At 38.1% G+C, this 15,361-nt stretch overlaps 2 protein-coding genes and 1 long non-coding RNA gene across 9 annotated transcripts; 1 reads left to right on the plus strand and 2 right to left on the minus strand.

Annotated features, from left to right (window-relative positions):
- Positions 1-218: 218 nt before the first annotated feature.
- LOC8259968 (uncharacterized membrane protein At1g16860) lies at positions 219-5,334 on the minus strand. 4 transcript variants are annotated; one of them, XM_002513281.4, is made up of 5 exons: positions 4,899-5,334; positions 2,485-3,461; positions 1,958-2,113; positions 1,240-1,451; positions 219-767 (listed from the first exon to the last, which is right to left on the minus strand). In XM_002513281.4, exons 2-5 carry the CDS (start codon positions 3,382-3,384, stop codon positions 575-577), a joined length of 1,461 nt encoding a protein of 486 aa, XP_002513327.1. In that variant the 5' UTR covers positions 3,385-3,461; positions 4,899-5,334; the 3' UTR covers positions 219-574. The 4 variants fall into 4 exon arrangements, with proteins under 4 accessions (XP_002513327.1, XP_048228945.1, XP_015571207.1 ...); XM_048372988.1 differs by lacking the exon at positions 4,899-5,334 and adding an exon at positions 4,746-4,874; XM_015715721.3 differs by lacking the exon at positions 4,899-5,334 and adding an exon at positions 3,979-4,695.
- Positions 5,335-6,669: 1,335 nt separating this feature from the next.
- LOC8259967 lies at positions 6,670-14,519 on the minus strand. Of its 4 annotated transcripts, none has more exons than XR_007215428.1 (4): positions 14,202-14,519; positions 14,009-14,122; positions 13,497-13,804; positions 6,670-7,013 (listed from the first exon to the last, which is right to left on the minus strand). It is a non-coding gene; the product is annotated as an uncharacterized LOC8259967 (long non-coding RNA). The 4 variants fall into 4 exon arrangements; XR_007215429.1 differs by lacking the exon at positions 6,670-7,013 and adding an exon at positions 12,186-12,282; XR_007215427.1 differs by lacking the exon at positions 6,670-7,013 and adding an exon at positions 12,991-13,042.
- Positions 14,510-15,187, plus strand: LOC8259966. The gene is made up of 2 exons (XM_002513279.3): positions 14,510-14,799; positions 14,881-15,187. Exons 1-2 carry the CDS (start codon positions 14,567-14,569, stop codon positions 15,077-15,079), a joined length of 432 nt encoding a protein of 143 aa, XP_002513325.1. The 5' UTR covers positions 14,510-14,566; the 3' UTR covers positions 15,080-15,187.
- The last annotated feature ends 174 nt before the right edge of the window (positions 15,188-15,361 follow it).

The raw sequence follows: 15,361 nt of genomic DNA on the forward strand, positions 1-15,361 counted from the left end.
ATTATTAATTTGCTATATGAATAATGACTGCTGGGTCACAGGATGGTATAATGAGTCCAACTTTTTAAGATTGTTTTAGTTTTACACAAGATTCATAAAAAAAAGCTAGAACTCACTGCATATGCATTCGTCTCAACTGTGGGCATGAATTGATAAATGAAGGCAGCTCAAATCTTTTGTTGTTTTTCGTGAAAAGTAAGAAAAGAAAGAAATAAAGATTTCTAAAAATGCTGCTAAGCTCACAACAATTTTCTTTTCTATTTTAGAATAACCGCAATCTGCTCAAACATGTAAACTCCCTGCAAAACCAGCCCAGCCCATTACAAAAACCTTCACGACCTAATTGAAAAAGGCAAAAGAAAAAGAATGGTACGGAACACCAAAACTATACACCAAGTGATATTTGAAGAGGAAGAAAAAGAAAAAAAAAAAAAAAAACACCACCAGCACCCTCTGACCATCACCACAACCACCATTACTTGTCGTTATCATCCCCATTGTAGCCGCCATCAATATTAATAGTGAATAAAAAGAATAAAAGGAGAAGAGTGTATAAAGAGTCTACATCACATTATTACACTGGTATGACATCATTCTTTGAGGTATCTTCACATCTCAAAACAATACCATCGAGGCTTGCCGGAAAAATACATTTCGGCCACTGGCACCCTGTTGTAATCGGCTCAGGTGGAGGAACAATCATAAGGACATTATCATTCCTTTGAACAACTCCCATTACACTTACTGTGCTTCCTTCTTTGATATACCTGCATAAACAACATTTGCAATCTCTACAAGTTTACTGACTCATAAAATAGCATTTCGATGAGCTACTAGATTCTGAAAATAATACTAATAATTTTAAAGCTCTTGAGGCCTCTAGTTTCAATCCAGTGCAAATTTATGACATTGCGTTTGATTCTTCAGTTGATTGGTCCGTTTCTGTCTGTTTAAAATTGCCAGGCCAACTAATGGCTCAAGACTTACATTTGCACATTATCATATGACCTCCCTTCTCATTCTAAGTTTCTTCTGGAGTATGATCCCCTTTGACTTATTACTAATTAAATGAGCGTAAGAGAATAAATAGTTTCTAGATAGGCAAAATAGTTTCTAGATAGGCAAAAATGTGTGTTTTGATTGTTCTCTATCATCTCTCTCCTTCAAAAGGATAAATGAAACAAAATCTCCTCATAATGTAGAAGAACAATAATCTCTATCAACAAAGAAAGCTCTTACCCTTCTTTCATTCGCATTATCCGGTCATCCCTTGAAAGGTTCCTCTCTCCCAACCACCTGATGAACTCTGGAGACAACTCCTCAGTGCTCGGGTTAACATCAATGACAAGGGAGTCATCAACATAAGGAGTCACCCTTGCCGCATAACCAGTTTTAACCAATGCTCTCAGGCCAGATTGGAAATCAGAGATGTAGAAGTCAACAGCGCGTCTCTGCCAAATAATAAATATTAAAAAATGTCAAAATGGGCAAATCTTAAGCTGTTGCGACAGAATTTATCTTCAATGAACACCAAAGACCCTTGACAATGGCATAAATGACCATTTCAAAACAAGGTGACATAGTGACATTTGCAAAAAACAGTAAAAGACAAAAAGAATAATAAATTATCCAGAGAATAACAGGAAAGGAGCAATAAGGTGGCATAAAAAAGGAAGATTGCCCAGGGTTTTAAAAGCTACAGCCAGTATAGTTTCCTAGCAGCCATCTATTTTCAAGTGGCAGCCAGAACAGCCTCTTCTACATTCATAAAGCAAATAGCAGACTTCCCAAGTCCTTAAAACAGGAGTCTCTCAATCTACAAAAATACTTAAATACTCTGACTTTATATATGCATAATCTAAATGGGGGATCACAGGAATCCTGCCAGATCTATAAAAAAATATTTTCGTAGCAACTATCCAATTAAAATTATCAAGTAAGTGTATCAATTACTCACTTCTAATGATCTAAGTCCCCAAGTAAAGCGGCGATGCGTTGGGTTGGCTGCCTTTGAATCCCATCCTCGATACTCATACAAGCTTGTTGACGTATATACACATCTAGGAACTTTTTGGAAGGACGACTCAAGAGGCACATTACCACATGTGACCACCTACAAAAAACAAAAGAAGGCATTTAAAATAAATTTAGTTAAGCAAACACAAGTTGTAACTTAAATTCAAAACATAACACATAATGAACATTTTCACCAATTAAAGTCCCTTGTACAGAACTATCTATCAGGAACTGTGCAATTAGAACTCCAACAACTAAAAGCGATTCTAATAACTGCTTGTGTTTCTTCCCTATTCCAGCTGGTTTATTTTAAGGAGAGAAATTCAGTTCCAAGATAAAACAACTTCCACATTTAATTTCTAATTAACTCTATTGTGCCTTCTTCGTTAATAGACTGCAGCATATTCAGAAGATAGAGGTAACGTTAGCACAAAAATTAAAATAATCAAGAAAAGAAAAATGCATTACCCCAGATATCTTCACAAATTGCCCATTTTTGGCATTTCGTAGCTCAGCATCAGGATAACGAGCAATAAAACCCATGATAGCCTTTCTCCCAAAGAACGTATTCCATATGAATAATCCAGCAACAGCACCAAAAAGAATCACAACAACGATGAGGAGAATGGCATTATGCACTGCTCCAAGGATAAAACCGCCAGCAATGAACCCCATGACGAAAAGTAGAATAAGTGACCACAATATTGGCTTTGGGAAGTTTTTTCTGAAAGAAAAGTCATCCTCTTGGGTGAGGATTGTCACAGCTTGATTGTGAACAACAGCAGAGCCTGGAAGTTTCATCGACCCCATAGATTCTAGAGGACCAGACACCTTCCGGGGAGCGCCAGATGAATTTAGTGGACCTGAAGAGATAGGTCCAGATGTAATGAGGCCAGTTGCAGGAAGAACAGGTGGAAGGGGACCAGAGTTCTGGCGGCCAGAGGGCGTTACGCCACCAGACTGAGGTCCAGATGACTTCTTTACAGGATCTCCATGTCTATTTAAGGGTCCAGAATTAGATTTTTTTAATGAAGCTGAACCAGAGACACCTCCAGAAGATGCAGCACCTGATGTGGTGTAGGCAGCCCGAGCAGCTGCATTAGGCATGATTGGTCCTGAATGTGAAGCGGCACCTCCAAATGATCCTGTCCTTGAAGGAGCACCAGTTATAGGCCCGGATTTCCTGGACTTTGAGCCATCCACAGGGATATCAAACATTTTACCCAGTTCTCCTGACTTCTTGATGTCACCACCAGTGTATGGCATGGCCACCGAGCTCATTGTTGGAGGTCTTTCCTTTGGCTGCTCAGGTCGGCCTGAGACATAAAGGCCATTGCTGAGCTGATGAGATGGGAACCGAGAACCCATCTAGCTATTTTTAGAGACTGCAGGAGGTAATATTCAAAAAAGCTACTATGTTGGGTGAAGCAGTGGTCAAAGCCCTCCTAACAACAGAAAAGAGCTCAGCATTTAGATAAATGGTCAACACGAAACAAAAACCAAAATGTGCAATTATATTATCTAAAATCAGTGTTGATATAAGATTAGACTGAGAAAGGAATCTGGCATTGCACACAAGCATGAGAAGCAAAGAACTTCCAGAACTTTAGTAGCTTGTGTCATCTTAAATTTTAGAATAAGCTATGATACCATGAGTTCAATAGTTGGTTATACTGAAATCTGAGAAATAGTCTTGCAAGCTGTGAACAAAAAAAAACAATACACACTTCTAGTGAAAGTGGGTGCATACAATTTTCAGTGACTTTCTTTGGTTCATCAATACTGTATTGTGAATTTCAGTGAAGTTGAGCTATAAAGAAGGAAGACTCTTGGATATTTTTCGCTCCAGGGAACTGTTGCAAAGAGGATTCAATCTGAAACCCATTTCAAAGATAGACTCCAAAAATAGTAGATCCAAAACACCCAAGACTGCTAAAAATCAATGAAAGAAAAATACTTAACCACGCACAACTTCAGATCACCAAATCAAATCAGCTAGAGCTTGAATGAAACATCAAAAGCACCAGTAACAAATGCCCAAATATCATATTTTCAGATTTGTTATATCTACCATTCCCCGGCCCAACGAGTCACCTATAGAATCTTCAGGCATCTAACATCAACAGAACCAGAACCCAAATCACCCAAACAAATGAACCAAGCAATCCATGATCACCATTTTAAGCAAGGTGAAGAACATAAATTAAGATCCAGGACTTTGACACAAGGTGACCCAAATGAAATAACAATCGCCATCCAGTGGCTTTTTTTTTTTTTTGTTGTCCTGCATTTCCGCGTCAAAACAGAGCAGATTATGGGATTCCAAATCCGGTCAAGTGTTTAAACTTCCATCTAGATTTCGGAGACCTAAGATGACGGCATAACTCTAGCCAAAATAAAAGAAAGAAATTATACAAAAAAAATTGGCAAGATCTAAAGGAACAAGTAGATTTGTCAATGACTGTGAGCTCGCCTGGGACTGAACTTTTACTATATATCCAAAAAGACTGGCAAATCTAGGATTCAATAAAAACCAGGAAAAAAGCAAAAGAAATAGAAAAAAAAAACAGCTGTTGCACGCAAATATACTTGTAAATAATAAATATATAAGGCATAAAAGTCTTAACGTTTATAGAAAGATTTGACCAAAAATATCGGAGGAATTGAGAGAGCTGTATCAAAAGGACCAGCTTTTTTCTAAAACTTGAATCGAGAAAAATAAAGCATACCCAGATCACATTTCAAGCAAAAACCAACAAAATGGGAGAGATCTAAGCAGAGAAGCGTGTTTAGGGAGCAAAATGTAGAAACTGAGTGAAGAACTGAAAGAGAGGGGCAAAATGGGAAGAGAAAAAGAAGGAATGCTAACCCATAACTCATACCTGAAGAAGAAGAAGGAGAAATGGTAAAGAAAGCAGTTGAAATCTGGAGATGGCAAGGAGACAATACTAACAGCAACCCCAACAACAGCATGGGCATGGGTACATCAGAATACAACAACAAAAATTGGTACTAGAAGTACTACTCCCTTTCTGCTACTATTACCAAAAATCTCTCTCTCTCTCTCTCTCTCTCTCTCTCGACTCTCTCTCTAAACCATGAATCAAATCAATCTCCTCACTAAGCTACCATTATGTCATGTGTATTATCTCTCTCTCACTAAAAAGAAAAAGAAAAAAAAAAAAAGAAAAGTAAAAGTCTTTCTCTTTCAATGTTTCTCACTCTGAAAATGTTTTCTTTTTTGTGAGTGTCACTTGAGAGAGCCGCAACAACTGGTGAGTTGTCTCGTCCCCCAAAAGCCTCCAAACTCAACCAATATATGATTATTAACCCTTTACCTTTTCTTAATTTTAATTATACAACTAATTAAGTGATTTAACTTTAATAATGATCCCAAACAGACAAACCCCTCTCTCTCTCCTTCTGTATTACTGTTGTTAAAATGACCAATAAGGTCTTCCCACCTTTGCTCTATTTCCCAAATTGTCCCTATTTAAACTCTTGTAGTCTGTAGGGACACCTCACTTCCTTATTTTCTGCTGCTGTTCTTTTCATATCCATTTTATAAATAATTATTGATTGAGAATATGAATTATACATCTCCTCATCAATTCCTATTTAATTCAAAAACCATTTAAATGATTAAATACTCTATAATATATAATCCAACCCTTTTAAAACCCAATTTGAGAGCAATGCTAATTAAGCTGTTTCAAAACTGCAATTTTGTCATCTTATAAACCCTTTACAGCTCCCAAAAAAAAAAAAAGAAAAAAAGAAAAAGAAAAAGCCATTATTATTTTCTTAAACTTGAGATTAATTGGCATCCTTGAGTTGAGTTTTGTCTTAATCCAGAAATCATTATTGTTTTTATATATTTAATGGCCCAATTTGGTAATTTACAAATTGCAGAAGAGAATCCTTGTTTTCTCCACTTCTTTTCTGGTTGGATATACTCAGTTACAGTAAAATCTAAAAAACTGGGAATAAATTATTAATTTTGTCTTTATTTTTAAGTTTCTATCACAGTCTATACATTAAGATAATATGATTTTAATCAAACCTAACTTGATAGAGAAATCTTCAAGGCATCACCTATTGCCAATTATTATTATTATTATTATTTTAAGAGTACCATTATTAAGTTCCTATACCCTAAAATCTGCATCACCTGATGCAATTCTAAAGCATGATATTACTTGAGATTAACATTTTCAATCAGAAATAACACCTATTATTTTGTTAAAATGTTTAATTGATATGGCACTCATCAAAAAACACTTATAAAATTGATATATTGTCATAATGCCACTGAATGAAAATTAAATGAATATAAATTTGCCTGATTTAGAAATAAATATTTGGAACCATTAAAACAGTCTCCAACCACAGATGCTTACAATTAACGAGTTACTGGGTCTGAGATGTGGCATTAGAAGGGGTTGTGGGTTGGGGTTTGGGAAAGGGTAGGGTGATAATCAACAAAGAGATAGTGATAGTAGGTGGTGTACTGATGGCAGCAACCATTTCTTTTTACTTGTAAAATGAGTGTGTCCTACAAATTACAATAGTGAAGTTGTGTCTCAGTCTCCCTAATCATCTTTACCCTTCCAACGTACTCAAAGCTCATCAGATAAGAAAAGAAAACTGATATCCACACACAAACCATCTTCAAGTTGTGAAAGAAAGCATTCTCATGATGTAAGATTTAACCATGTGAAAATGGTTCAGCAACATCAAAGGAATGAACAAAGATCATCAATGTCCTATTCAACATCCAATACGAACTCAAAGAGCAACATCCTCGATAACAACATTAACTTTGCCACCTGCTCTCATACATAAAATTCCCCACTTTAAGATGCCATTTTTGAAGCTGTCCCCATCTCAACAACACAGAAAAAGAAGGAAAGCTGCTTGTAAGAGGAAGAGGAAAAAATGTAAAATCCCAAATCATCATCTCATTTGAAAATCTGAAATCGCCCTCTCATTTGGACCTACAATAAATGATGAGATTAACATGTAACATGTATTTTGGCTCAAAATCCCACTTTAGCTTGGAGTTTAAAAGAAGTATTTTGAAATCTCTTGTTGAAGAAGCCCCAATACCTGTTGAAGATTCACCAAAACCAGATAGCAACAATGTTCAATCAAAGATCAGCATGTTGTGTGGATATAACCGTCGAAACTCTAGATCATCACAGGCCTATTAGGGAAAAGGAGCAACACCTTTCCAAAGGCATTTCAACCCTAGATGAGCTGGCAGGTGCACATACAGAGGAGGATTCATTGCATTCAAAACATGTATATAACTAGGATCCTCATGTCTCATGTAATCTTAGAATACACATTTTTGTAAATGTTCATCATGATCATGAAATAATAAACACAACATCATACAGAAATATCTCTAACGATCTACCCAACAATCTCTACAATGATATCAGCCTAAAAGGCAGGCTGTTGGTGGTCTAGTCTAGTCTATACAGGTCAATCAACATACATTCATTGCGCGAGGGTTAGTTCATCATGGGAACCAAAACAAACCAACACCCATCAATCCAGGCAACCAACCAAAGAAGAAACAGAGGAGATTGAGGAATGGCAGACAGCCGATCACATGGTTATGTCTCTCCTCACAAACACAATGGAACCACAGATCTCACGACTATGCATATTACTAGAATCCTCACAAGCAATTTGGGGAAAAATGAAAAGCCTATACGGCCACGAGCAGAATTATGCTCATATTTTCAATCTAAAGCAGGAGCTTTCACAGATTAAATAAGGAACAAAATCAAGCACAAGCTACGCTACAGAAGTTCTAACCAGGTGGGAGGAGTTGCAAAACTACCTCCCACTCACCACAGATCCCGAAGAAATCAGAAAGAGAGTCGAATAAGATTTGGTTTACACTTACCTGGGGGGCCTGGATTCCAGTTATGAAGCTCTGCGCTCGCAAATCCTGTTGTCCAACTCCCTCCCAAAGATTGATGTCGTCATAACCATCTTCCAGCAAGAAGAGACTCGACGCATCATGATGAACGCCTCCAGCCTCGACAACCCCGAAACCGCACATTTTTCTCATGCCACCCCCATTTTCTCTGCCCCCGTAGGGAGAGCGTATCGACAATGTCGACGACCGGCGCGCATGCCATACCTCGATCTCGATGACTGCCCTCATGCGCCATCGTCGTCGAGGTGTGAGAGAGGAGGAAGAGGCAACAGCGCAAGACTTGACAATAATGCCTAAGGGCGGCGGAAGCGAGAGGAGAAGGGGGGCGGATTTGAGGCGGTGCCTCGGAACTGAGAAGAAGAAAGAAACCCTAGAGGACACAAGTAAAGGAAATGGGCAAGTGGGCGACATATGCCCTATAACCGGGTCGGGTCCAACAAGAAGATTCGAGCCCGAGAACCTCTCCGGTCCGGCTCCCAAGCGAGCCCAGCCGAGCCCGGAACTCCTACCATCGGACTACCCGCCCACGGTAAGCCTCACTGAAGTAACCAAAGCGGACCGGCCGGTAAAGCAGTAGCCAGACCACGATCCCAACCCGTTTTCTTTGACAGATCAACCCACCCGATCATTGCTGAAAATGCACCTTTCCCCTCATTTCTCGTTCCAATCACATCACAATCTCATGGGTCGTGTTCGGTTTAACTCTCAAAATTATTCTAATTTATTTCACTCTAAAGATTGGATTATTGATTCAGGTGCTACCGACCACATGACATGGGATGCAACAAAACTACAAAATTTTGTTCCCATTGAATCTCAACATATGATCATCGCAAATGGTGACCAAGCCTAAATTTCTAGCTATGGCACCTCCACCATCTTCCGCAAAAATATTCATGACATATTATTGTTACCTGATTTTAATTCAAATTTATTATCTATTGGAAAAATTATCCGTCATTTAAATTGTAATGCTATTTTCTCACCAACTTCAGTAATGTTTCAGGATCGCATCACCGGGGAAGATGATTGGTGAGGGATACTTTAAAAATGGCATTTACAACCTTAGAGACTCCACTACCCATTGTCTTGCGTCAATAAGTTCGGTCAATCAAGGATGTTGATGCATCGGCGATTTGGGCACCCCTCCGATCACACCCTAAACAAACTTTTTTCTTACCACTTAAATTATGGTTGCTGCGATATTTGCAAATTTTCCAAACATACTAGATTACCATTTCCTGTGTCCTCCACTACTTCCACAAAGATGTTTGATTTAATTCATTCCGATGTTTGGGGACCTGCCCCCTGTACTTTCTACAATCGTTTTCGTTATCTTGTCACATTTATTGATGATTTCTCCCGTCTCACTTGGGTATACTTACTAAAAGACAAAAATGAAGTTTTTTCCTGTTTTCAGAATTTCTTCCATTTCATTCAAACTCAATACAATGCCAAAATTAAAATTTTTCGATCCGACAATGGCACTGAATACATTAATAAAAACTTCTCTGATTTCTTGTCCACACAAGGCATTTTACATCAAACCACCTATATTTATACTCCTGAACAGAATGGCGTTTCTGAACGAAAAAATCGTCATCTTCTTAAAGTTACAAGATCACTTCTTTTTCAAAACAATGTTCCTCATATTTTTTGGTCGGATGCCCTCCTCACAGCTACCTACCTTATTAACAGATTACCTACTCCCACTCTTAAAAACCTCATTTCTCTGGAAATCCTTAAGGGCTGCAAAATAGAATTGGGCCACATTCGAGTTTTTGGTTGCATTGCCTTTGTTCATATTAGACGATCTCATAAACTTGACAAAAGTTCCGTTAAAACCGTTTTCCTAGTATACTCCACTGACAAAAAGGGGTACAAGTGCTATGATCCCTCCACTCACAAGTCTTATATTTTCAGAGATATGTCTTTTGATGAAAGTGTCCCCTACTTCCACCTACTCCTACTTCTTTCCTTTTCCGATAACTTTTCCTTTTTGTCGATCGATCCCTCTCGGTCGCGGAAGGTCCCTTGTCAATTTCTTCTCTCGGAGGAGGAGGCCTGTGCAACGCCGTTCTGCGGGGAGAATGAACCACAAGTATGAAGAAGGTACGGAGATTGCTCGGACCTCAACCTCTCTCCTCTAAACAGACTATGGTCATCGGTATTGGTATATTTATCCATCGCTTTAATTATAATCTGCCTCGAACTCTTATAGGGCATATCTCAACTCGAGCCAAATTCTTTCTTCTTCCTGAGCATCGAGCTTTCAAATTTCTTTCTCACCCAATGTGGTGTAAAGCCATGAAAGAAGAACTCAAGCTACGGAAAATGAAACACAGGCTTGTCACCCTACCGCCCAAAACAAACCCATGGTTGTAAATGGAGTGTATAAAATCAAATACAAGCATGATGATTCAATTGAGAGGTATAAAGCTAAAGGCTATGGCTGGCATGAAACTTCACCTGACCTGCACTGATGTGGATTATTACTAGGAAACCTCTCCGGTCCTAGTAATAAAAATGAGCAGCAAACAGATATATGTCTTTACTAACAGCTGTGGGATTATTTCAGATGGATGGCGTTAAGCCATTTGGATCTGGAAGAAGAGGTGTACATGTCTCTCCCTCGTGGTCATAAATTTGCCTGCCTCGCTCCCACTCCTCCTGTATGTAAGTTACAAAAGGCAATCTCGGTTGGTCAAGAATCTACTTGTCACAGGCATGGTATGCCAAGCTAAGTCATTTTTTATTAAAAATTGATTTCAGCAAATGTACCTCAGATTCGTCCATGTTCATTAAACACACTCACACATACACGATCATTATCTTGATTTATGTGGATGACATTATTGTAACAGGGAACAATGAGGAAATTGAGAAAGTAAAGCAAAAATTATAAGAGAAATTTGACATTAAGGATCTTGGTCAATTAACTTATTTTCTCGGAATAGAAATGGCAAAATCTCATAAAGGTCTATTTCTGTCTTAAAGAAAGTATGTTCTGGATCTCTTAAAAGAAACAGGAAAAATAGGAGCTAAGCCTATAGATACCCCTATGGAGACCAAAACTAGACTTAACTTAGAGGATGGTGACCTCTAGGTGACATAGGTCATTACCAGCGCCTGGTGGAAAAAATAATTTACTTAAGCATTACCAGACCTGACATTAGTTATGTTGTGAATATGATTAGCCAATTTATGCATGCTCCACGTACTCCTCATTTAGATGCGGTTGATAGGATCTTAAGATACCTCAAAGGTACTCCAGGACAAGTTATCTGGATGAAAAATAACAATAATGCTATCACTATTACTGGTTTCTCTGATGCAGATTGGGCAGGAAATTGTGACAGAAAATCGACTTCAGGATTCCGCACATTTGTACGAGGGAACCTAGTGACATGGAAGAGCAAAACAATCGGTATCATGCCATGGCATCGACGGCTAGTGAACTCATTTGGATCAAGCAAGTATTGGTTGATATGGGGGTAAAACATAAAGGCCCGATGGAGATGTATCAGGATAACCATGACACATCGATCAAATCCAAATTTTCACGAAAGGACTAAACATATTGAAATTTGGCAAGAGAGAAAGTCCAATTAGGAGAAATCATAACTCCGTTCATCCTAAGCCACGAACAAGTGGCGGACATCTTTACCAAAGCCCTAGACAAAGCCGGGCCATCGAAGGCTCCTCAGCAAGATGGGTTCTATCAACTTATTCGAACCCACCTTGAGGGGGAGTGTTGAAGAAGAAGCCCCAATACTTGTTGAAGATACATCAAAATCGGATAGCAATAATGTTCACGAGATCGGCAGAACCAATGATCTTTCGTCGCCTGATATAACTAGAACTACTCATCATCACACAGCCCAGGAAAAAGGCAGCAACACCTCTCCCTAAGGGAAAAGGCTACTTCTACCTTCACCAGGCTAGATTTGAAGCGCTGAGTGCAACAGCAACAAATAGCAATAGGACCGTTGCATTCAAAACATGTATATAACTAGGATCCTCATGTCTCATGTAATCTTAGAATACACATTTTTTGTAAATGTTCATCATTGATCAAAGAAATATAAACACAACTTCTACATCTCTCAAGAAAAGAAGGAAAGAAAAGAGGGAGGAGGAGAACAGATCTTTCGGACATGTCATTAAAGCATGAAGAGCAACCTCGATCTCGACATCTCCGATCTCGGTTATGAGATGAAGTTGGTTGGTTTTGAACCCCATCCTCAGTACTCAAATAATCTGGGAACTCTTTGGAATGATGTCTCCAAGGGCATATTGTCACAGGTTACCTTCAGTAATCACAAAGATGGTGAGATAGTGAGCCTTGTCTTTATATATACAAAACAGTCCTCCTAGACACAACATCTTGTTTATAATAAACCTTGTCTTTCGTGTATGTTTCAGGAATCAGGATACTGTATACAGCATACGGTTTCACTTGTATAGTTATTTAGGATGCCAAGAGAATACTCCAAGCTAGTGCAATTGAAAGAAAAAATATTCAACAAAAGAAAAGGACACATGCCAACAAATATTTAGAGAGCATCCATCTACATACCGGAGACGAGAGATATGCCCATTCTTGCGGCCCATTCTCGGTGCATTAAGGATTGATTCGGTGATAACGAGAAATGAATTATGTGATAGCTCTTCTTTCCCGATACATATCCATAAGGAGTAGTGTGATAACTGATTCAAACAGAACCACAACAACAATGAAGCGTATATGATTGTGGAGTGCTCCTAGAATAAAACCTCCAGCAAGGGATCTCATTACAAATATCAGAATTACCAACCGTAATACTGTCTTTGGGAAGTTTCTTCCAGAAAGTATACTCATCATCTTGACCAAGAGTAGTCACAACTGGATTATGAGTGATAGAGAAGCTGTTAATTTTCCCAGATCCCATGGATTCCAAGGAACCTAATACTTTCCGAGTCTTAGAAGAACATAAGGACTGGGGGATGTTATAAGATCATCAGCAGCAGACTAGCTGAGGAATGCTCTGAATTTATCCTTATTGCTCCACCAGATTGAGGGCCGGGTGACTTTTTTTATTTGAAGGGGAGAAACAAAAGACAGAAAAATAGAAAGAAAGCTAGTATCAATGACAACAAACCTAATTGTAATGGGCAGTTTATTACACACACATAGATTCAGAAAAAATAGAAGCACTAATGCTGCAAGGGTCCATACTTTGCGGCCAACAAAATACGGAAGCAGGAGCTTCAAATTAAAGCATTTCCTTACTACACCTGAACTAAATTTATTCCACATTGATCAGTTGACATATAAAAATTTAAGGAATTGAATGTTTATAAAGTTGGAACCTTTTATTCTATTTCTATGAAAGGTACTGAAAGTTGGTTTATAAAACTAGCATCCAAAAATCATTTCTATAGAGCACAAAATCAAGAATTGACAATACAACTATCCAAAACTTTCTGCAAGAATTGACAAATTAAGAACTAATAGGATGTGTATCTGTAGAAGAAGCACTACCATGACTTGATGTTCATGAGCTACTATACAGAGGATATGGCGACACGATCTGCTTATTATCAAAGTCCCCAACAGCAGCGTTTATCTTCCTTGCAGGTGGCTGGACAAGAAGCCATGGTTAGCATCCCTTTCCAACTTGACCATGCTTGTAGAAGAGTTCCTCCATTACTCTTTTGAAAAGATTATTTCAAGGTACAACATACAATGTGCAAATATAAGCCAACTGAGTTACTGAGATTAGGAAGACCTTAGAAACAGTCTATGAAGGACAGAACGCCCTCCATTTTCTTGGAAATTCTTCCGCTTTTCTGTGAGTAAATAGGATAGTGTAAAATGCATACACATAACAAATACTACTTAGAACCAAATGCACACACATACAAAGAAATAAATCGACACACAAGTAGTATAATAACAGGCATGCTGCAAAAACAAGCAGAGATAAAGAAAGGAATGCAGTTAAAGTAAGAAAATGGAAAATAAAAGAAAATACTTGGAATGACAAAATATACCAGCGAGTGAGAAAGGAAAATAAATGTGGGTTTCAAAAAGTAAGATCCCATCCGCCTATAAGCGACCATCACTCTCTGTTGAAGCAGCTGCAACAACTGGTGGATTGTCTCTATCTGCAACAATTATATAATACCCATCAGAATTAATTAAAAGAACTAAGCTTTTAAAATAAATGATAAAAGAACTACGGACCTTCTGCTTCTGTCTCTCTCTCTCTCTTTCTCTCACTGTCTGTTTCTGCGCTGTTCCGCTCTGTGCTTATAATATATTCGAATGTCCCTTGAGATTTCCTTTTCTATTTTTCTTAAGCAGAATTTGGAGAAAAAACACATTATTAATTATCCAATAACATAAGAGAACTTGTCATGAAAGTGAAACATGAAGAAGCCAAGTGTTCACCAACTCTGTTTTGAATGTAAACGTGTCAAAGCACTAACTTTCCAATGCGTTTTCTGTATATATATATATATATGTGTGTGTGTGTGGGTGCGTGCGTGCGTGTAGTATATGTATCGTGTATAGTATAGAAATTAAAAGTTAAGCTATTTGAAAGGAATATGATGAATAAGCGTGCAATTGCTGTAATAGTAGTAATAATATGCGTCTTATTTGTTTGGGGTGCTGCGGGAGATGATGAAGCAGAAAATGGGGGTGAAGAGAGATCAGCTGTTTCACACAAGTTAACAGCAATGTTTTCTTTCCGTGCTGCAACTATAACTATAACACTTTGGGACAGAGCCAGAAGCATCGTCAATACAGTCCAAGCCTACTTATATCCTCCAAATCTCGAGTGAGTTTGATTTCTTGAAAATCACATTAAAAAAAAGAAGAAGAAAAGAATTGATGTTTGTTTTCGAACATCTTGTTTCAGTTTTAGAAGAAGTAATGAGGGGAGAGAGAAGGAGGAGGGAGAAGCTGGAGAGAAAGTGAAAGAGGCGGTGGGGGAGAGTTTGAGGAAGAGCAAAGCAACAGTGGAAGACAGTGCCAAAGGGGCTGCAAAAGTAGCAACTGAAAGGCTCCATAAAACAAAGGAGAAGGTATCGGGTGGACGAGATGGCAATGAACTATGATCAAAGTGGAAACAAAATGTAGATAAATTAATAATAAAATAGCTTCCTAATGAAAAACACAATACATTCTCATAAATATATGACACATATAATCACTATTCTTCATAATATTTGGTGTTTTAAGAAATCTTCTTTTTTCGAAATTATTACTAATGAAAATATTGATTGGTGTTTCAGAGGAATTTTCTCAAATATTTTAAATGATTAACAATCAGAAATAGTAATGATTAGGTGGCGTGATAAGAAAAAGAAGCGGCACATTCACTCTCAAATACTCTTTTT

Source organism: Ricinus communis, chromosome 4 (genome assembly GCF_019578655.1).
Source record: "Ricinus communis isolate WT05 ecotype wild-type chromosome 4, ASM1957865v1, whole genome shotgun sequence".
NCBI lineage: Eukaryota > Viridiplantae > Streptophyta > Magnoliopsida > Malpighiales > Euphorbiaceae > Ricinus > Ricinus communis.

Coding starts and splice junctions, on each gene's coding strand:
- LOC8259966 (XM_002513279.3), top strand. CDS start 14,567: ATGATGAATAAGCGTGCAATTGCTGTAATAGTAGTAATAATATGCGTC. Junction 14,800..14,880: donor TTATATCCTCCAAATCTCGA/GTGAGTTTGATT, acceptor ATCTTGTTTCAG/TTTTAGAAGAAGTAATGAGG.
- LOC8259968 (XM_002513281.4), bottom strand. CDS start 3,384: ATGGGTTCTCGGTTCCCATCTCATCAGCTCAGCAATGGCCTTTATGTC. Junction 2,114..2,484: donor AATTTGTGAAGATATCTGGG/GTAATGCATTTT, acceptor TGTTTTTTGTAG/GTGGTCACATGTGGTAATGT. Junction 1,452..1,957: donor GGGGACTTAGATCATTAGAA/GTGAGTAATTGA, acceptor ATTATTTGGCAG/AGACGCGCTGTTGACTTCTA.